This window comes from Nomascus leucogenys, chromosome 6, assembly GCF_006542625.1.
Source record: "Nomascus leucogenys isolate Asia chromosome 6, Asia_NLE_v1, whole genome shotgun sequence".
NCBI lineage: Eukaryota > Metazoa > Chordata > Mammalia > Primates > Hylobatidae > Nomascus > Nomascus leucogenys.
The window spans coordinates 57,741,574-57,762,292 of NC_044386.1; the positions used below are offsets into that span (position 1 = coordinate 57,741,574).

Consider the following 20,719-nt stretch of genomic DNA (forward strand, 5'->3'; position numbering starts at 1 on the left):
TATAGCTTCAGTGTTGAATTGCTATTTAGAGTTGGTGTAAAGTGAAGGCCTTTGGGGAGATATAGATGGAGAATGGAAAAGACTTCTAACCTTGGCCCGGGGTGGTGGCTCAAGCCTGTAATCCCAGCACTTTGGGAGACTGAGGTGGATGAATCACTTGAGGTCACGAGTCCAAGACCAGCTTGGGCAACATGGTGAAACCCCATCTCCACAAAAAATACAAAAATTAGCCATGCGCGGTGGCGCATGCCTGTAGTCCCCAGCTACTTGGGAGGCTGAGGCAGGATAATGGCTTGAACCAAGGAGGCAAAAATTGCATTGAGCCAAGATAGTGCCACTGCACTCCAGCCTGGCTAACAGAGTGAGACTCCATCTCAAAAAAAAAAAAAAAAAAAAAAAGGCACAGTGGCTCACGCCTGTAACCCCAGCACTTTGGGAGGCTGAGGTGGGTAGATCACTTAAGGTCAGGAGTTCAAGACCAGCCTAGCCAACATGGTGAAACCCCATCTCTACTAAAAATACACAAATTAGCTGGGTGTGGTGGCACGTGCCTGTAATCCCAGGTACTTGGGAGGCTGAGGCAGGAAAATTGCTTGAAGCCGGAAGGCAGAGGTTGCAGTGGTCAGATAGCCCCACTGCACTCCAGCCTGGGCAACAGAGAGAGATTCCCTCTCAAACGCCCCCCCCCCGAAAAAAAACAAAAACAACAACAAAAAAGACTTCTAACCCTGACCAGACCAGATTATTTTGAATGACATCTCTTTCTCTGTCTGTTCCATGAGCAGTTCTGTGTGTAGGGAGATCAGTCCTTGTGTGTAGTGATTTAATCTGGTTTCTGTCTTCTCAGCTCAGAGTTTTTGATAGGGCTTTCACCTACTAGGCCACAGAGAAAGAACCAAATGATAGGGGATTCCAGGGGGGAAGGAAAGACCCAAACATTTGAATGGCCTAATGAGCAAATCACATTTCTCTGGGTCTGTTTCCTTATCCATAAGTGAAAAAGTTTGGTGTATGTGATCTCTGGGGTACTGCTCAGCTCTTGACACTCTGTGGTTCTGGGTAGTAGTCGAAAGCAGCTCTCCTCTTCCTGAATTCTCCATCCTTGGACTGGACCTCTCGTCTGTTTATACCTTGCTGCCCAGTTTGTTTCTCCTGGGTGTCTTTTCTTCCTCAATTTCCTCAAATCCTACTTGCTTCTTAGCTCCTTCATATCCTCTTTGTTTTCTATGTTTCTGCAGAACCCCAGATTACACCCCTGGTCTCCAGTTCTCCATGTCCATGTCTGCCTATTCCTTTCTGCATCACTGGCTCCTAACTCAAGCAATCTCCTCGGGTTCCTCTGAGGGGCCCCTGGGATCCCCTATCATTGGTCCCTCTCACAGATGCATACCCTTCTCCAGAGCCAAAGGATCAGATATTCAGCGGCTCAGGTAACAAACCTGCTGTCAGGTTACATATATTGTTTCCTGAAAGACCACACTACAGTGTCAGTGGAGCCTCAGGCTGCCTGCAGTGCCCTGCCCTCACCTGGCTATCTCACAAAGGTGAGAATAACCAGAACTCACCTCCGGTACCAGTGTTCACCTGGAAACATGGCTCTGAGCCTCTGCCCCCTGCTGCTGCTGCTGCTGCTGCTGTCCTTTGCAGGTGAGAAGAACAGTGAGCAGAACTGGGGATGAGGAGGAGGGTGGTTGGAAAAAGACTTTAAGAATGTGGAGGTGAACCTGTTAGATAGAAGGACAAAGGAGAGAGGCAGAGACTTGTGCAAAAGGAAAAAATGGGAGTTAAGAAAAGCAAGCCAAGACTTACTGTGGGCCAATGAAAGGGGTTCAGCCCACCAACCCCTCACCTCATCTTTAGATCCAGGTAGGGAACTGTGCTCAGGGGCAGGGTTGAGATGGGCCCTATGTTCCTCTCCTTTAGTGACCTCTGGTTTCTCTCCTTACAGTGACTGTGGCCCCTACTGGGCCTCATTCCCTGGACTCTGGTCTCTCCTTCCTGAAGTCATTGCTCTCCACTCTGGACCAGGCTCCCCAGGGCTCCCTGAGCCGCTCACGGTTCTCTACATTCCTGGCCAACGTTTCTTCTTCCTTTGAGCCTGGGAGAATGGGGGAAGGACCAGTAGGAGAGCCCCCACCTCTCCAGCCGCCTGCCCTCCGGCTCCATGATTTTCTAGTGACACTGAGAGGCAGCCCTGACTGGGAGCCAATGCTAGGGCTGCTAGGGGATATGCTGGCACTGCTGGGACAGGAGCAGACTCCCCGAGATTTCCTGGTGCACCAGGCAGGCGTGCTGGGTGGACTTGTGGAGGTGCTGCTGGGAGCCTTAGTTCCTGGGGGCCCCCCTACCCCAACTCGGCCCCCGTGCACCCGTGATGGGCCCTCTGACTGTGTCCTGGCTGCTGACTGGTTGCCTTCTCTGCTGCTGCTGTTAGAGGGCACACGCTGGCAAGCTCTGGTGCAGGTGCCGCCCAGTGTGGACCCCACCAATGCCACAGGCCTCGATGGGACGGAGGCAGCTCCTCACTTTTTGCAGGGTCTGTTGGGTTTGCTTACCCCAACAGGGGAGCTAAGCTCTGAGGGGGCTCTTTGGGGCGGTCTGCTACGCACTGTGGGGGCCCCCCTCTATGCTGCCTTTCAGGAGGGGCTGCTCCGTGTCACCCACTCCCTGCAGGATGAGGTCTTTTCCATTCTGGGGCAGCCAGAGCCTGATGCCAATGGGCAGTGCCATGGAGGTGAGTGTGGCCAGGGCTGGGACTGGGATGTGGCAGGGCAAGGAAAGTGAAATTGGGGTAGTTTTCTTCCTTACTCTTTCCCTCCTAGGTAACCTTCAACAACTGCTCTTATGGTAAGTAGTAAGGGACCAGTTCTGAGGGATTGGGCCTGGAAAATGTGGAGGTGGAGAGCTGAAGACATCAGCCTCTAGAGAGGAAAACTGATGGGAGGAGTGTGGTTTAGTGGTTTTGGGGGGTGACTGTCTGGGTTGGTGTCCTAGCTCCACCTCTTCCTAGCCATATGACTTTGAGCAAGTTACATAGTCTTTCTATACCTCAGTTTCCCCATTTATAAAATGAGAATGATAATGTTAGTTACCACAGAGTCGTTGCACCCGATTAAATGAGTTGATACTGTGTATGCAAACGACTTACAACAGTGCTGGCGCATAGTGCTTAATAATGTTAGCTAGTAAAGATGGGATTTGGAAAATAAGGACACAGCTGGATTCCTCTACCCCCTTACTACTTCAGTACAACAATGCCAGACAGTAGTTAGACATATTGAGTTGCTGAGCAGATTTCCTAACATGAGGCCTGCTGAGGGTTGTGTTTAAGCTATCTAAAAGCATACGAAGAAAGGAGACAGAAGGGGGCCAGGTGGACAGAAAGAATTCCAACTGGGGCTTCTCCTAGGTGATTTTGGACCTTGGCAGGGCAGCTCTCTCTTTTTTGCCCTGTCGCAGCATTTCAACCAGTAATGCCTAAACTCTCAGGGACCTCACTTATAGAAAAGCCTATGCTTGCCATGCCCCTTGAGGGCTCTGGGTCAGGGTCAGAATCTTCAGCTGGAGGAAATGTGAACTGACCAGATCCTGCCTGCTCCTCCCTCTGCACCCAGGGGCATCCGGCACAACCTTTCTTGGGATGTCCAGGCGCTGGGCTTTCTGTCTGGATCACCACCCCCACCTCCTGCCCTCCTTCATTGCCTGAGCACGGGCGTGCCTCTGCCCAGAGCTTCTCAGCCCTCAGCTTACATCAGCCCACGCCAACGGCGAGCCATCGCTGTGGAGGCCCTCTGTGAGAACCGCTCAGGCCCAGCACCACCCTACAGCATTTCCAACTTCTCCATCCACTTGCTCTGCCAGCACACCAAGCCTGCCACTCCACAGCCCCCTCCCAGCACCACTGCCATCTGCCAGACAGCTGTGTGGTATGCAGTGTCCTGGGCACCAGGTGCCCAAGGCTGGCTACAGGCCTGCCATGACCAGTTTCCTGATGAGTTTTTGGATGCGATCTGCAGTAACCTGTCCTTTTCAGCCCTGTCTGGCTCCAACCGCCGCCTGGTGAAGCGGCTCTGTGCTGGCCTGCTCCCACCCCCTACCAGCTGCCCTGAAGGCCTGCCCCCTGTTCCCCTCACCCCAGACATCTTTTGGGGCTGCTTCTTGGAGAATGAGACTCTGTGGGCTGAGCGACTGTGTGGGGAGGCAAGTCTACAGGCTGTGCCCCCCAGCAACCAGGCTTGGGTCCAGCATGTGTGCCAGGGCCCCACCCCAGATGTCACTGCCTCCCCACCGTGCCACATTGGACCCTGTGGGGAACGCTGCCCGGATGGGGGCAGCTTCCTGGTGATGGTCTGTGCCAATGACACCATGTATGAAGTCCTGGTGCCCCTCTGGCCTTGGCTAGCAGGCCAATGCAGGATAAGTCGTGGGGGCAATGACACTTGCTTCCTAGAAGGGCTGCTGGGCCCCCTTCTGCCCTCTCTGCCACCACTGGGACCATCCCCACTCTGTCTGACCCCTGGCCCCTTCCTCCTTGGCATGCTATCCCAGTTGCCACGCTGTCAGTCCTCTGTCCCAGACCTTGCTCACCCCACACGCCTACACTATCTCCTCCGCCTGCTGACCTTCCTCTTGGGTCCAGGGGCTGTGGGCACTGAGGCCCAGGGGATGCTGGGTCGGGCCCTACTGCTCTCCAGTCTCCCAGACAACTGCTCCTTCTGGGATGCCTTTCGCCCAGAGGGCCAGCGCAGTGTGCTACGGACAATTGGGGAATACCTGGAACGAGAGGAGGAGCGGCCAACTCCATCAGGCTTTGAACCCACTGTCAACCCCAGCTCTGGTATAAGCAAGATGGAGCTGCTGGCCTGCTTTAGTGTGAGTGCTCTGCCAGAGGGAAAGCTCCTAGAACAGTGAGAAGGCCCTCTAGGGGAATTCCTCGAATACTCAGAGGCAGTAGTGTGGGGTAGTAGTTGAAGCGCACAGCTCTAGAGTCAGACAGGCTTGGATTCATATCTTGGTTCTGTGACCAGCCTTGAATGAGTTATTTAACTTCTCTGAGCAATATTTTTCTCGTCTCATTTATAAACTAGGGATGATAATGGTATATGAGATAATACATGCTGTGGGCTTAGCACAGTGCATGATACACAAACCTGCAATAAATATTACCTTGTTATTCTTTTGGGCTCTTTGACTCTCCTGCTTTCTGCACCAGAAAGAAAAAGGATCAAGTTAGAGGACTCTTAATTTTTCCCCTAGAGAGTGAGAATTGGAGGCTGGCAGAATACAGGAAGATAACGCAGGAATGAGAAAGATTCAGGGACACTACCAATCAGAAGACTTTGGTTCTAGGTTCAACTGTGCCTCAAATTAGTGCGATCTTAGGCAAGCAATTTCATTTAGTTTTTCTGGGCTTCAGTTTTTAGTCTGTAGAATGGAGGGGTGAGAATATGTTAAACACCATAATTCATTCACCGAGTGCCTATTATATGCAAGGCACTTTGCTAGGTTCTGTAGGATATATAAAGATTCCTTACTCCATGTTGGGGCCACCTTTTTTAAACCCTGGGCCCAGTAAAATGGAATTAGATAGTCTCATAGTATTTGGTTCAGGTCTACAAGTATTAATTGAGCCAACTATGGACCGGGCATGGGAGAGGGTACAAGAGAAATTAGAGATATGATCCTGGACCTAAAAGAGCTTAATATCTGAAGAATCACACTTGAGATGAAGGACAAGCATCCCAGCAAGTGGAGTTGGAATGCCTGGGGGAGCTGCAGGAGAGACAGAGAAGACAGCTCTGTTGGCATATTGTCTTTCTTCCCACCAGCCTGTGCTGTGGGATCTGCTCCAGAGGGAAAAGAGTGTTTGGGCCCTGCGGATTCTAGTGCAGGTAACAGGTGGAGGGCACATGGGTGGGCTGGGTGACAGCCATGGCTGGAGGTCCCTGCCCCGTGAGGCCATACCCACCATGACCTCCTATTCGCAGGCGTACCTGCATATGCCCCCAGAAAACCTCCAGCAGCTGGTGCTTTCAGCAGAGAGGGAGGCTGCACAGGGCTTCCTGACACTCATGCTGCAGGGGAAGCTGCAGGTGAGCATAGAGAAAGGGGAGCAAGGGCACCTGGAGCCTAGTGTTCAGAGGGCTTGCCTTAGTGGGAAGAGGAACTCCAGAGAGGAAATGGCAGGGATACTGGGCATCTCCAGAGGCAGAATCCATTCCTGTGCCCCTACAGGTACCACCATCCGAGGAGCAGGCCCTGGGTCGCCTGACAGCCCTGCTGCTCCAGCGGTACCCACGCCTCACCTCCCAGCTCTTCATTGATCTGTCACCACTCATCCCTTTCTTGGCTGTCTCTGACCTGATGCGCTTCCCACCATCCCTGTTAGCCAACGACAGTGTGTAAGGTTCTTGCACTACTCCTCCTACTCCTGTCACAGTCAGGCCAACCCCATCCACCTGGAGCAGCCCCTTCCGGAGCTCCTCTCTGTTTTTTTCTTTCATGCCAGATAGGTAATGTGCCAACATCGTAACAAGGTTTGAGAGAGGCACATCTCACGCCTGAGTGTGAAAACCCAATCATCATGCTAATGAACTACAAAAGGATCAGAGAGCTCCTCTCTATTAAAACTAGGGAGAGGCCAGGCGCGGTGGCTCATGCCTGTAATCCCAGCACTTTGGGAGCCCGAGGCAGGCGGATCACTAGGTCAAGAGTTGGAGACCAGCCTGGCCAATATGGTGAAACCCCGTCTCTATTAAACTACAAAAATTAGCCAGGCATGGTGGTGGGCGCCTGTAGTCCCAGTTACTCGGGAGGCTGAGGCAGGAGGATAGCTTGAACCTGGGAGGCAGAGGTTACAGTGAGCCAAGATCGTGCCACTGCACTCCAGCCTGGGTGACAGAGCGAGACTCCGTCTTAAAAAAACAAAAAACAGAACAAAAAAAACCAGGGAGGGTCTCCTTCCTATCTAGACAGCAGGGCTACAGAGGGTCAGGGGAAAACAGTTTGGAGGAAGACAAAGGGTTAAGACCCATGACTCCTCACAGCCTGGCTGCCATCCGGGATTACAGCCCAGGAATGAGGCCTGAACAGAAGGAGGCTCTGGCAAAGCGACTGCTGGCCCCTGAACTGTTTGGGGAAGTGCCTGCCTGGCCCCAGGAGCTGCTGTGGGCAGTGCTGCCCCTGCTCCCCCACCTCCCTCTGGAGAACTTTCTGAAGCTCAGCCCTCACCAGGTATGAGAATCATCTTCTTTACTTGACTGGCCCATCTTCTGCTAGTGGGGACAAGAGTCAATGGCATGTCTCTCAGTGGCCCCTCCCTGCAAGAACCCTACAGTGACCGCAGTGCGAGCTAACCTTCCCCATCTCAGATCCAGGCCCTGGAGGATAGCTGGCCAGCAGCAGGTCTGGGGCCAGGGCATGCCCGCCATGTGCTGCGCAGCCTGGTAAACCAGAGTGTCCAGGATGGTGAGGAGCAGGTACGCAGGTGAGTTGTGGGATCAGTAACCAAGGCAGGAGTGGAAGAAGTAGAGAGAGGAAGGTACAGCTGTCATGGTGGGTCGGTGTTCTAGGAAGGAAGGGGCAAGAGAGTAGGCAGTGGCCCCAGGCAGCGTAGAGTTCCAGGAGAGAGGTCTATAGATGGTGCCCCTGTGTAATGGTGTAGTGGTCAGAGTGCCCAGTGTATGTACCCACACTGTCTGCTGCCAGGCCTGCCTTAGTGTGAGTCTCAGGGACCACACAAAGGTCAGCTTCATGCCCTCCTCAGGCTTGGGCCCCTCGCCTGTTTCCTGAGCCCTGAGGAGCTGCAGAGCCTAGTGCCCCTGAGTGATCCGATGGGGCCGGTAGAACGGGGGCTGCTGGAATGTGCAGCCAATGGGACCCTCAGCCCAGAAGGACGGGTGAGCCCCTCAACACAAACCTACAAGACTCTAGGCTTCCCCTGGGTCTGTGTGGATGACATTGTGTCAACTTGAGCACAGTGGTGCCAGCCCCCCATCCCACTTTTGCAACCTCCATTCCTTACTCCATGGCCATTCTTATCTGTTACCACCTCTTCCTGGCCCTTCTTTATCTGGTCTGTGGCACCCCAAACATACCCTTTGCCATTTTGAACCTAATCTACTCCAGTCCAATCCCTAGTTCCAAACCCTAGCCCAGGCCCTGGGAAATTCAGATGTGGGATTAGAGAGGAACTTCAAGGTTCATCTCTTTTCTCTCCAGTCCTAAACCTTCTTTGGTCACAGGTGGCATATGAACTTCTGGGTGTGTTGCGCTCATCTGGAGGAGCGGTGCTGAGCCCCCGGGAGCTGCGGGTCTGGGCCCCTCTCTTCCCTCAGCTGGGCCTCCGCTTCCTGCAGGAGCTGTCAGAGCCCCAGCTTAGAGCCATGCTTCCTGTCCTGCAGGGAACTAGTGTTACACCTGCTCAGGTCTGCCTGTCTCACTCCCTGGCCTGTACCCTCCATCCCCACTTGAGCGCCAGTCAAGAGAATCCCATTCAGGGATAAAACCAGCCCCTCCTTTCCCTGGGTGAACAGTAGAGGTAAACTCTGTCTGCAGGAGGACGCCTTCATTCCCTTTCCTCAGATCAAGAAGGGACCTGAGTCACTGAGGATGGTTACTGGGGATGATTAAGAGGGAGCGGGAAGTTTTGGAGGGTTTGCCTTAGGAACCCACTTAGGACCTGGCTGCTGGGTCCTGAGAGCTGTTGTTTTCGGTCCCATCCCAACTCAGGCTGTCCTGCTGCTTGGACGGCTCCTTCCTAGGCACGATGTGAGTAGCAGCAACTTCTCAGCCTCTCGCCAGAGGTCTCTATCCCCTTTTAACCTGGCTCCTGCATCTGCCCCTCCTCTCTCTCCGCTCCCCTCATACTTACTGCCTTGCTGCATTGTGATTGCTGTCTTCCCCACCACCCTTCCCTTCTTCTTCAGGCCTCTTGTCTCTCTTGCTCTTTAGCTATCCCTGGAGGAACTCTGCTCCTTGCACCTTCTGCTACCAGGCCTCAGCCCCCAGACACTCCAGGCCATCCCTAGGCGAGTCCTGGTCGGGGCTTGTTCCTGCCTGGCGCCTGAACTGTCACGCCTCTCAGCCTGCCAGACCGCAGCACTGCTGCAGACCTTTCGGGTATGAGAGTGACAAGGAGGATGAGATAATCTGGAATACCGGCTCTTTCTGGTTGGGAGGAAGGCGTCTTCCCTGAGGCCAGGGAAGGCCTTTCATACCTCCCCACTTACACACACACACACACACAACCAATTCTCATGCAGGTTAAAGATGGTGTGAAAAATATGGGTACAACAGGTGCTGGTCCAGCTGTGTGTATCCCTGGTCAGGTAAGTGTGAGATCTCCGAACTGAGCTCCTCTCCCCATTCTGGGGCAGTTTCATATGGCTGCTGCTGCCTCCCACACTACCCTGCAGTGGCCCTGAGAGTTCTGGTTAGCTCTGTGCCCATTAGCAGCCCTCTCCAGTGCCAGATGCAGGACAGCATGATCCACTCACATTGTCCTAGACTAATGTCAAAGCTGGAAGGGCCTGAGAAATCTTCCAGGCCACCCACCCTGCTTTCAGATGAAAAGACCAAGGCTGAGAGAAGCTAAGGGACGTTGTTCTCCTGGTGCCTAACTAGCAGCAACACTTGACCACAGCAGCCTGCGGTGTGAGGCTTTTAGGCGTTTATTGCTACAGTGGCAAATGCCATTCCACTTCTGTCCTAGCTATGGTCCCTTTTCACCCCCATGGTTCCTTTTCACCCCCATGGTTCCTTTTCTCTGAGTGCTAAGTCCAGACTCTCTCACCTATCACTACACTGCTATACCCATCGCCGCCAGCAGCCTATTCCCACCACCTGGCCAGACTGCCTGCTTCCCCTGCTCCCACTAAAGCTGCTACAACTGGATTCCTCGGCTCTTCTGGCAAATCAAAGACGCTACTGGGAGCTGCCCTGGTCTGAGCAGCAGGTAATTCTCTCCACTTAATTTCAGAACTTCCTGCCTCAATGCAGTCTACCTTCTTTACCTATCCCTCAGCCCTATTTGGCCAGCTTATCCCTAGTATCCTTTATTTGATTGATTGAGACGGAGTCTCACTCTGTTGCCCAGGCTGCAGTGCAGTGGCATGATCAGAGTTTGTTGTAACCTCAAACTCCTGAACTCAGGCAATCTTTGTGCCTCAGCCTCCTGAATAGCTAGGACTACAGGTGATTACCACCATGCCTGGCTAATTTTTAAATTTTGTTTTTGTTTTTGTTTTTTGAGATAAAATCTTGCTCTGTCGCCCAGGCTGGAGTACAGTGGTGCAATCTTGGCTCACTGCAACCTCCGTCTCCCGGGTTCAAGCGATTCTCCTGCCTCAGCCTCCCGAGTAGCTGGGACTACAGGTGCCCCCCACCATGCCCGGCTAATTTTTTTTTTTTTTTTTTTTAGTAGAGATGGGATTTCACCATATTGGCCAGGCTGGTCTCGAACTCCTGACCTTGCGATCTGCCTGCCTCTGCCTCCTGAAGTGCTGGGATTACAGGTGTGAGCCACCACGCCTGTCCAATTTTTAAAATTTTTATAGAGACAGACAATACAAAAATGTGGACACTATGTGGAGACACTATGTTGAGTACTATGCTGTCCAGATTGGTCTTGAACTCCTGGCCTCAAGCAATCCTCCTGCCTTGGCCTCCCAAAGTGCTGGGATTACAGGCCTGAGCCACTGCACCCAGCCCCCTAGTATCCCTTATAATGTGACTTGCTTTTCTATTTTTTTCTCCTTCCCTTTTCTTTCATTTCTTTCTCACTCTGTGAGAGAAGAGTGGGCATCTGGGAGAGTGGGAGGCTGGTGGGTCCCACAGAGTGAAGAGGCAGGACTGGGTCCAAGGCAGTCCTGCCTCTCCACTCTAGGGGGTATCCTTGGACAGTGTCTCTTCTGGGAAGTGGCTCATCTTTCTTTCTCTTGTAGGCACAGTTTCTCTGGAAGAAGATGCAAGTACCCACCAACCTGACCCTCAGGAATCTACAGTGAGTAACTTGTGTTGAGCAGTGGGCTGAATTCGACCAACATTTTTTTGAGTGCTTACTATGTGCCAGGCACCATGTGATATGGAATGGGGGATATAGGGATGAATGATGCATAGTCCCTGCCTCATGGACGTTCTCCTAGCTCCTCCCTTTGCCCTCCTGTCCTTCCACAGTGCCATGCCTATCCTGACTAGAGCCAAAGGACTCAGAAAACCTGGATTCAGGTTCCAGTCCTGTCACCTACTTGTGCTCTTGGGCAAGTCATTTAACCTCCCTGTGTCAGTTTTCCCTTCTTTAAGTGAGAATTACAATGGCAGCAGCCTCATAGGTAGTTATTGTGAAGATTAAATGAGGTAAGTCATGTAAGATATTTAACACAGTGCCTGGTCCATTGTAAAGTCCCAGCAGTCATTTGCTACTATTAGTTTACTTCGGGGTGACTTCAGAGGCACTGGCCAAGCAAGAATAAATAGGAATAAGAAGGTATCACTTTACTTACACCCACAGTAAAAGAACAATGGGCTTCAGAATCTTTTTTTTTTTTTTTTCTGAGACAGAGTCTTGCTCTGTTGCCCAGGCTGGAGTGCAGTGGCGCGATTTCGGCTCACTGCAACCTCTGCCTCCCAGGTTCAAGCGATTCTCCTGTCTCAGCCTCTGGAGTAGCTGGGATTACAGGCATGTGTCACCATACCCAGCTAATTTTTGTCTTTTTAGTAGAGATGGGGTTTCACCATTTTGGCCAGGCTGGTCTCAAACTCCTGACCTCATGTGATCCACCCGCCTCAGCCTCCCAAGGGCTTCAGAATCTAAGACATGGCTCTAGTTTCAGTTTACCACATTTCTAGTAGAATGATGTTGGGAATGTCACCTGACCTCCATAAATCCTTATTTTCTTCTCTGATAAACAGCAGTGATGTTATGGGGAGCTGATGAGAATATCTATGTAAAAACATTTCTCAAACCATAAATTGCTGTGAATGAACATCTGTACTTGTGCTGAGAGTACTGATATCAAGGAGCAAACAGGCTGTTGTATGTGTTGAATGAGCATCTCCCCACTCACACACCCACAGGGCTCTGGGCACCCTGGCAGGAGGCATGTCCTGTGAGTTTCTGCAGCAGATCAACTCCATGGTAGACTTCCTTGAAGTGGTGCACATGATCTATCAACTGCCCACTAGAGTTCGAGGGAGCCTGGTGAGAGGGGGTGCCTGGACATTAGTGGGAGCAGGGAGGCTGGGACCCTAGGTATAGAACCCAGCTCCTGTGTTCTGCACTGGCCTCACCCTGCTTCCCTACAGAGGGCCTGTATCTGGGCAGAGCTAAAGCGGAGGATGACAATGCCAGAACCAGAATGGACAACGCTAGGGCCAGAACTGAATGGGCTGGATAGCAAGCTACTCCTGGACTTACCGTAAGTACTGCAGCTAGAGATATTGGCCCCTCAGGAAGCTCAATCTGGGGTGAAGATCTGCCCTTAGGGAATGCCCTAGAGGAGGCGGTTTTTCTGTCTGGTAGTTCCCTGACATCATTTATAGCCCAAAGCAGAGGATTTTATTCAAAGTTGCTCTATGTATTGACTGGTTCCCAGAATATGCTCCAGCATGGGGCAGCTGAGGGTGGCAACACTGTACTGAAGCCTGCCAAGTAATCTTACAATAACCTAGCCACATTAATGGAGATTGAGATAGAGTGTCTGAAGTGAGGGAGGCAATGCTCCAATTCTGCCCCAGAGGATTGTAGTTTGCTCAGGGCACTGTGTTCTTAGTGCGTTCAGAGGAGTAGATCGAGAGAAAAATATATGAAAAATGTGATAAGTGCCTTCAAATACCTGAAGGGCTATCAAGTAGAAATTAGATTGTCATATTTATGAGTGGCCCCATTGGGCAAGACTAAGAGTAGTTAACAGAGATCAGATTTTTAGATAGTATAAGAAAAACTAAGGTAGTGAGTTCCTGGTCCTTGGAGCTCTTCGAGTCTAGGCCAGATGGCCCCATGGCAGGAATGTTGTAGAGGACGTTCATATACAGGTTGTGGGAAGAAAAGGCTATAGGAACGAAACGCTCCTCCCTACCCATAGAGAAATTTATTAGTATCTTACTCATATGCTGCTTTTCTCGTTTTATCCCTACCACCACCCCATTGCCATCTGCACTGTAAGTCAGAATAGGAAAATGCAGGTGTTACAGTCTTCCCGGGAAATATGGAGATGAAGTGGAGTAAAAGCAGTTGACTTCATTCTTACTTTTTTTTTTTTTTTTTGAGACAGAGTTTCACTGTGTCACCAAGGCTGGAGTGCAGTGACGTGATCTCGGCTCACTGCAACCTCCATCTTCCAGGTTCAAGCAATTCTCCTGCCTCAGTCTCCCGAGTAGCTGGGACTGTAGGTGTGCACCACCACGCCAGGCTAATTTTTGTATTTGTTGTAGGGACGAGCTTTCACCATGTTGGCCAGGCTGGTCGTGAACTCCTGGCTTCAAGTGATCTGCCCACCTCGGCTTCCCAACATTCTTACATTTTTATAGGCCTTTCCACAGATTTTAGCTCTTGTATGACTTAGCCCAGTTCCAGAACTGGTAATCCTAGGTAGGGTACAGGTTATCACCTCTGATTTCTGGGCAAAAGGGATTTATTTATTTATTTGCTTATTTATATTTTTGAGATGGAGTCTCGCTCTGTCACCCAGGCTGCAGTGCAATGGTGCCATCTCGGCTCACTGCAACCTCCACCTCCGGGGTTCAAGCAATTCTCCTGCCTCAGCCTCCTGAGTAGCTGGGATTACAGGCGCGTGCCACCACACCCAGCTAATTTTTGCATTTTTAGTAGAGACGGGGTTTCGCCATGTTGCTCATGGTGAAATTTCTGACCTCGTGATCTGCTTGCCTCGGCTTCCCAAAGTGCTGGGATTACAGGCATGAGCCATCGCATCAGGCCTGTTTTTACTTTTTTTAATGCCATTCAGATCTGTTTAAATATGTGGGTTCTGTGAGATGATTTAGAATCCCAAGGTTACAGATGAGGTGAAAGATCCTAGACCATGCATCAAAAAACTCGAGTTCCTCATTTGTGAAAGAAGGATAAGAGAAACACCTATTTTGTCTGGGTGCAGTGGCTCACGCCTATAATCCCAGCATTTTGGGAGGCCAAGGTGGGTGGATCACTGAGGTCAGGGGTTCAGGACCAGACTGGCCAACATGGCAAAACACCATCTCTACTAAAAATACAAAAGTTAGCTGGGCATGGTGGCGCGTGCCTGTAATTCCAGCTATTTGGGAGGCTGAGGCACGAGAATTGCTTGAACCTGGGAGGTGCAGGTTGCAGTGAGCTGAGATCACAGCACCACTGTGCTCTGGCCTGAGTGATGGAGTGAGGCCAGGTCTTGTTGTAGGATCAAATGAGATAACACCTGAAAGAACTTTGTAAATTGTATAGCACGTACAAACAAGAAGGGAACTCTTCACAAGTAGAGGAAGGGTGGTCGTGTGGAAAAAAACAGGAATTGGGAGTGAGAGACTTCAACATTTGATCTCTGTGAACCTCAGTTTTTTAATCTATAAAATGGGGAAATGTTAATGGTACTTAATATTTGGAGCTTTTGAGTCCATTAGATCAGGTAGGATTGTTTGTTTGTTTTTTTTAGGAAGACTAGAAATATGTCGCTCCCTTTTTCTCCCTCATTCAAGCTTGATGGTGGGAATTGGCCCTGCAGCTGTTTACTCTCAGTTCCTGTCCAGCTTCACTAAGTTTGGTCTGGGGTCACATCTTAGCTGGGGACTGTGTGGTTCTGTGGTCCCTTCTTGACTTGGCCCAGCTCCACCTGAATACTGTTGTTGTCAAATTGCTATAATAGGATCCAGTTGATGGACAGACTATCCAATGAATCCATTATGTTGGTGGTGGAGCTGGTACAAAGAGCTCCAGAGCAGCTGCTGGCACTGACCCCACTCCACCAGGCAGCCCTGGCAGAGAGGGCACTACAAAACCTGGTAAGAGTCCACCCTACCAGACTCAGATTTGCTGCCCTGGGCAATTCTTGCTCCTCAGACAATGCTCTCTGTCCTTCAACCCTCTACTTCTTGCTTTCTTGCTGCCAAGCAGGTTCCGGTGTGCAAGGACTGGCCCCTGTTTTGCCTCTGGCTTCTGTTCCTTGATAATATGCTTCATGTTACTTGTCCATACCTCTTGGAGTCCGAGAAATCTCTTGGAGTCCACCTCTCAGTCTTTCTGCCTGCTCCTATGTGGGCTCATTGCTTCAGAAAGTGAACAAAGGTAGTGAGCATCATAGGGTGCTGAGTTGGGAGCAGGAGGGCGGGGGGGTCAAGGGGCTTGGTGTCTCGATCAAGGTGTCTGGTATTCTGAGTCAGAAGTGCATTGTCCAAGTTCTGATGCTCTTCTCCAGGTTCCAAAGGAGACTCCAGTCTCAGGAGAAGTGCTGGAGACCTTAGGCCCTTTGGTTGGATTCCTGGGGATAGAGAGCACACGACAGATCCCCCTACAGATCCTGCTGTCCCATCTCAGTCAGCTGCAAGACTTCTGCCTAGGAGAGACATTTGCCACAGAGCTGGGATGGCTGCTATTGCAGGAGTCTGTTCTTGGGTATGGACCTTCGAGAACTTCAGATTCTAACTCATTCTATATGCAATCCCTCAACCACCATCATCAGTGGGCAGCCTGTTCCATATTCTTAAGGTCCCCTGGAGCCCTGTGTCCGAAATCCTAGCATGTCCTCTTTTCCCCTTCCTTTTCCTCACAGTTCCCTCAGCTCCCCAGTCCCCGATTTTCTTCCTGTCCCCAGGAAACCAGAGTTGTGGAGCCAGGATGAAGTAGAGCAAGCTGGACGCCTAGTATTCACTCTGTCTACTGAGGCAATTTCCTTGATCCCCAGGGTGAGATGAAGGAAGAAGGGAAGGGAGTAAATGCATAGAGGGGACTGGTGAGCTGGTTATGGGGACCCATGGCCAAAGAGGGCAAAGGATATGAAGCCTAGATCTAGGGGGAGACTGCAAAACAGAGACAGGACTTTGGACTTATAGCTATAGCAGCAGGCCCTGATCTGTCCAGATCTCTCCACTCTCCTTCTACCTTCTCATGCAGGAGGCCTTGGGTCCAGAGACCCTGGAGCGGCTTCTAGAAAAGCAGCAGAGCTGGGAGCAGAGCAGAGTTGGACAGCTGTGTAGGGGGCCACAGCTTGCTGCCAAGAAAGCAGCTCTGGTAGCAGGGGTGGTGCGACCAGCTGCTGATGATCTTCCAGGTGAAACTACCCAAATACTTACATGTCCAGCAGGATGTACAGGGAGTATGAAACGGTCTGGGTTCTACATGTGCTCTTCTCTGGGACTGGGTTTTCTAATTTATAAAGCAAAGAGTTTAGAGGGATGATCTTCAAGTCTCTTCTAGTTCTAGAATTCTGTAGCTCTGGGAGTTTGTAAACTATTAAGTTTTCTTTTAGCCCAGAACTTCCATTTTTCTGCTCTCTTGTGTCTGCTCTAGATGAACTCTAGCTCGGCTAAGTGTGGAGCTCTCTGCTGGGGAGATCCCTAGAAGCTTTGAAGGAGACATTGTGAGGCTAGAGAACTGGGTTCAAATTCAGCTCTACCATTAAATCCTTGACCAACATCCTCAGTCTTCCATCTATAAAAGTCTTGGCATCTCCAATCACTTCTTGTTCTATTATCTTCTAAGCCCTATACATCTTACCCTGTAATACTCCTTTGATCCCTATTTCTCACAGTGCTCCATCCTCCAAAGGCTGGAAGAGTCATTCTATCTACAGATATCTTTCTGGGCATATTTTATTACTACACTGACTTCCTGGCCCTGCCTTCCCGCTTCAGAACCCGTGCCAAATTGTGCAGATGTACGAGGGACATTCCCAGCAGCCTGGTCTGCAACCCAGATTGCAGAGATGGAGCTCTCAGACTTTGAGGACTGCCTGACATTATTTGCAGGAGACCCAGGACTTGGGCCTGAGGAACTGCGGGCAGCCATGGGCAAAGCAAAACAGGTTAGGGATGGAGAGGCAACTGGGGCTGGCCATGAGGAAGCTGTTTGGGTGTGATGTAGGACACGAAGAGAATGGAGAGTTGGATGAGAGGTGGGGGAAGCAGGAGATAGAAGAGTTAGAAGATTTGGGTCACAAGTAGGAGGTGAGGGGAGATAAATATTGATGAAAGAGAGTATAATGAATAGAGGGACTAAAGCAGTGGTTACCAAATTTTAATGCATATCACAATCATCAAGGGAACAGATTTTTTTTCTTTATCCTTTTTCTTTCTTAAAAAAATAATGGCATGCTTCGGCTGGGCGCAGTGGCTCACGCCTGTAATCCCAGAACTTTGGGAGGCCGAGGCGGGCAGATCACGAAGTCAGGAGATCAAGACCATTCTGTCTAACACCGTGAAACATGGTCTCTACTAAAAATACAAAAAAGTTAGCCGGGCGTAGTGGTGCGCACCTGTTGTCCCAGCTACTTGGGAGGCTGAGGCAGGAGAATGGCGTGAACCTGGGAGGCGGAGCTTGCAGTGAGCTGAGGTCAAGCCAGTGCACTCCATCCTGGGTGACAGAGCGAGACTCCATCTCAAAAAAAAAAAAAAAAAAAAAAAGGCATGCTTCATGAATTTGTGTGTTATCCTTGCGCAGGCACCATGCAAATCTCTGTATCATTCCAATTTTTTTGGGTATGTGCTGCTGAACTGAGCATGGGAACAGTGCCAGTACCAGATTACCATGCTTCACTGACTTAATAAAAACCTTTGGGGAGGCTGGGTGCAGTGATTCATGCCTGTAATCACAGCACTTTGGGAGGCGGAGGCAGGTGGATTGCTTGAGCCCAGGAGTCAGAGACCAGACTGGGCAACATGGTGAAACCCTGTCTCTACTAAAAATAGAAAAAACATTAGCTGGGTGTGTCGGCGCATGCCTGTAATCCCAGCTACTCGGGAGGCTGGGGTAGGAGAATCCCCTGAGCCCAGGAGGTGGAGGGTGCAATAAACCGAGATCGTAGCACTGCATTCCAGCCTGGGTGTCAGAGCAAGACCCTGTCTCATAAATTAAAAAATAAGCCTCTGGGGGAAAGAGTCCAGACATCTGCATCGGCTTTTTTTTTTTTTTTTTTTTCTGAGACAGAGTCTCACTCTGTCACCCGGCATCCAGGCTGGAGTGCAGTGGTGTGATCTTGGCTCACTGCAACCTCTACATCCTGGGCTCAAATGATCCTCCTGCCTCAGCCTCTCAAGTAGCTGGGACTACAGGTGCACGCCACCACACCTCACTAATTTTTGTATTTTTGGTAGAGATGAGTTTTGACTCTGTTGCCCAGGATGGTCTTGAACTGGGCTCAAGCAATCCTCCCACCTCAGCCTCCCAAAGTGCTGGGATTGCAGCTGTGAGCCACTGTGCTGGGCCCCAGGCATCTGTGTTTTAATAAGCATCTCTGTGTCTGATGCACATAAAAATGTGGAACTCATGGACTAGAGTTAGTTTGCTCTTCTTTTCCACTGACCGTAATGTCTTTCAAAACACCTTAGTCAGAGGAACTGTAAGGCAACTGTCTCATTTTATGTGGAGGAAACTAAAGAAAAGGCAAGTGATTTACCTAGAGTTATACGGCTAAGGGCAGAGGCAAGACTTAAAACCCAGCAGTCTGACTCCCAATCCACTGCTTTTCCACTCACATTGTTCCTGTCTTTCTCCTAGTTGTGGGGTCCCCCCCGGGGATTTCGTCCTGAGCAGATCCTGCAGCTCGGTAGGCTCTTAATAGGTCTAGGAGATCGGGAACTACAGGAGCTGATCCTAGTGGACTGGGGAGTGCTGAGCACCCTGGGGCAGATAGATGGCTGGAGCTCCACTCAGGTAACACTTTTCCTCCTCCCTACTGCTTCCCAAACACCCATCCCACAGACGCAGTCCTATAGATCATCTAAAGCCCAAGGAATTTTTTCCTGTGACCCTACCTGGTCATTCTTTCTATCTTTTGTTAATAACCCCTACTAGTGACCTTCAGGACTCTGATTTACTCACTCTGAGGCCCTGGACACATAATACTGTCTCCTACCTCTTTTCCTGGAGGCTTCCTCTTTTTCTATCCTTTTCTAAGTCCTCAGCCTTCCCCATGACTCCTTAGGTCTTAATAGTAACAGAATATAACCCAGTAACAACTATCACTTCCCTGTCTGTTAATTCTCCATAACTTTTCTCCTTCCCCTCTGCTCCCAACCCCCACCCCAGCTCCGCATTGTGGTCTCCAGTTTCCTACGGCAGAGTGGTCGGCATGTGAGCCACCTGGACTTCATTCATCTGACAGCGCTGGGTTATACTCTCTGTGGACTGCGGCCAGAGGAGCTCCAGCACATCAGCAGTTGGGAGTTTAGGTCACTTGTGAAGGGGCTGAGGGTGGTGGTGCTGAGGTAAAGGTGGACTTACTGGGGAAAGAAGGATCATGAAGGTCTGGTCCCATGGAGGAAGGGAACTCATTTGAAGCCATCTCTTCCTTTGTCTCATGACCACAGGCCCTTTTGCTGAAGCCGAATTCTTCTTCCTTCCTTCCCACTGTTCTACAGCCAAGCAGCTCTCTTCCTGGGCACCCTGCATCTCCAGTGCTCTGAGGAACAACTGGAGGTTCTGGCCCACCTCCTTGTACTGCCCGGTGGGTTTGGCCCAATCAGTAACTGGGGGCCTGAGATCTTCACTGAAATTGGCACCATAGCAGGTGGGGAGCTGGGCCACTGCTGGTGCAAGTTGGTTTGGTTTCTATACCATGGGTGGACTGGATGGAAGACTGCCCTGCAATTCTTAAGGTGGGGGCCTGAAAGGGTGTTTAAATAAGGGGCTAGAGACATATTGGGGAAGATCTATGATAGGGCACTTTGGGAGTAGTTAGAGAAGGTCTATAGGTTTGAAGAGAGGGAAGGTCAGTCTAAGACAATGTTTGGATGCCACTTGCTTCAACAGCTGGGATCCCAGACCTGGCTCTTTCAGCACTGCTGTGGGGACAGATCCAGGGTATTACTCCTCTTGCCATTTCTGTCATCCCTCCTCCTAAATTTGCTGTAAGTATTAATGGACTGGGGTGACCACAGGAGAGCCAGGGCCCAATGGGGACTACATGCATGCACTGATTCCTACCCCTGCCCCCAGGTGGTGTTTAGTCCCACCCAACTATCTAGTCTCACCAGTGCTCAGGCTGTGGCTGTCACTCCTGAGCAAATGGCCTTTCTGAGTCCTGAGCAGCGACAAGCAGTTGCATGGGCCCAACACGAGGGGAAGGAGAGCCCAGAACAGCAAGGTGAGTTCCCAGCTGCACAGCTTGATCTTCCATCTCCTGACCCAGAATCAAACCCCTAATTTGGTGCTGTCTGGCTCTTAGAGTGCACCCAGGGAGATCCCTGGAGTGAAGGAGTCTCCAGGCAGAGCGCTAATATCCAAGTGTCAATGCTCCTGGAGAGCAGAGGTGTGATATTACTCCCATTCCCTGTCTATTATAGGTCGAAGTACAGCCTGGGGCCTCCAGGACTGGTCACGACCTTCCTGGTCCCTGGTATTGACTATCAGCTTCCTTGGCCACCTGCTATGAGCCTGTCTCTACCATAGAAGGAGATTGTGGGGAGAGAAATCTTAAGTCATAATGAATAAAGTGCAAACAAGTGCATAATGAATAAAGTGCAAACAGACGTGATTATTTTCAGAAGCTGATGAGGAATATGGGTAAAATGTTAATGC

General features: G+C 50.8%; 1 protein-coding gene and 2 non-coding genes across 3 annotated transcripts; 1 reads left to right on the forward strand and 2 right to left on the reverse strand.

The window, feature by feature from the left end:
- Window positions 1–1,316: 1,316 nt before the first annotated feature.
- On the forward strand, window positions 1,317–20,666 carry STRC (stereocilin). Its single transcript, XM_030814200.1, has 29 exons — window positions 1,317–1,647; window positions 1,949–2,734; window positions 2,823–2,847; window positions 3,615–4,872; window positions 5,829–5,891; window positions 5,988–6,092; window positions 6,235–6,401; window positions 7,047–7,233; window positions 7,371–7,486; window positions 7,766–7,898; window positions 8,244–8,426; window positions 8,731–8,769; window positions 8,953–9,120; window positions 9,264–9,329; window positions 9,830–9,955; window positions 10,944–11,002; window positions 12,076–12,199; window positions 12,304–12,416; window positions 14,853–14,988; window positions 15,402–15,598; window positions 15,798–15,888; window positions 16,097–16,253; window positions 16,837–17,006; window positions 18,698–18,853; window positions 19,229–19,371; window positions 19,561–19,709; window positions 19,952–20,049; window positions 20,138–20,285; window positions 20,485–20,666. Exons 1-29 carry the CDS (start codon window positions 1,383–1,385, stop codon window positions 20,571–20,573), a joined length of 5,517 nt encoding a protein of 1,838 aa, XP_030670060.1. The 5' UTR covers window positions 1,317–1,382; the 3' UTR covers window positions 20,574–20,666.
- On the reverse strand, window positions 6,503–6,606 carry LOC115835771. Its single transcript, XR_004030792.1, has one exon. It is a non-coding gene; the product is annotated as a small nucleolar RNA U13 (small nucleolar RNA).
- On the reverse strand, window positions 17,597–17,702 carry LOC115835614. Its single transcript, XR_004030651.1, has one exon. It is a non-coding gene; the product is annotated as a U6 spliceosomal RNA (small nuclear RNA).
- Window positions 20,667–20,719: the final 53 nt, after the last annotated feature.

Bases quoted from the DNA above. Each gene is read 5' to 3' on its own strand.
- STRC (XM_030814200.1), top strand. From the start codon at position 1,383: ATGCATACCCTTCTCCAGAGCCAAAGGATCAGATATTCAGCGGCTCAG. The intron at 6,093-6,234 runs GTGAGCATAGAG...GTGCCCCTACAG, and splicing joins TGCTGCAGGGGAAGCTGCAG to GTACCACCATCCGAGGAGCA. The intron at 12,417-14,852 runs GTAAGTACTGCA...TTGCTATAATAG, and splicing joins AAGCTACTCCTGGACTTACC to GATCCAGTTGATGGACAGAC.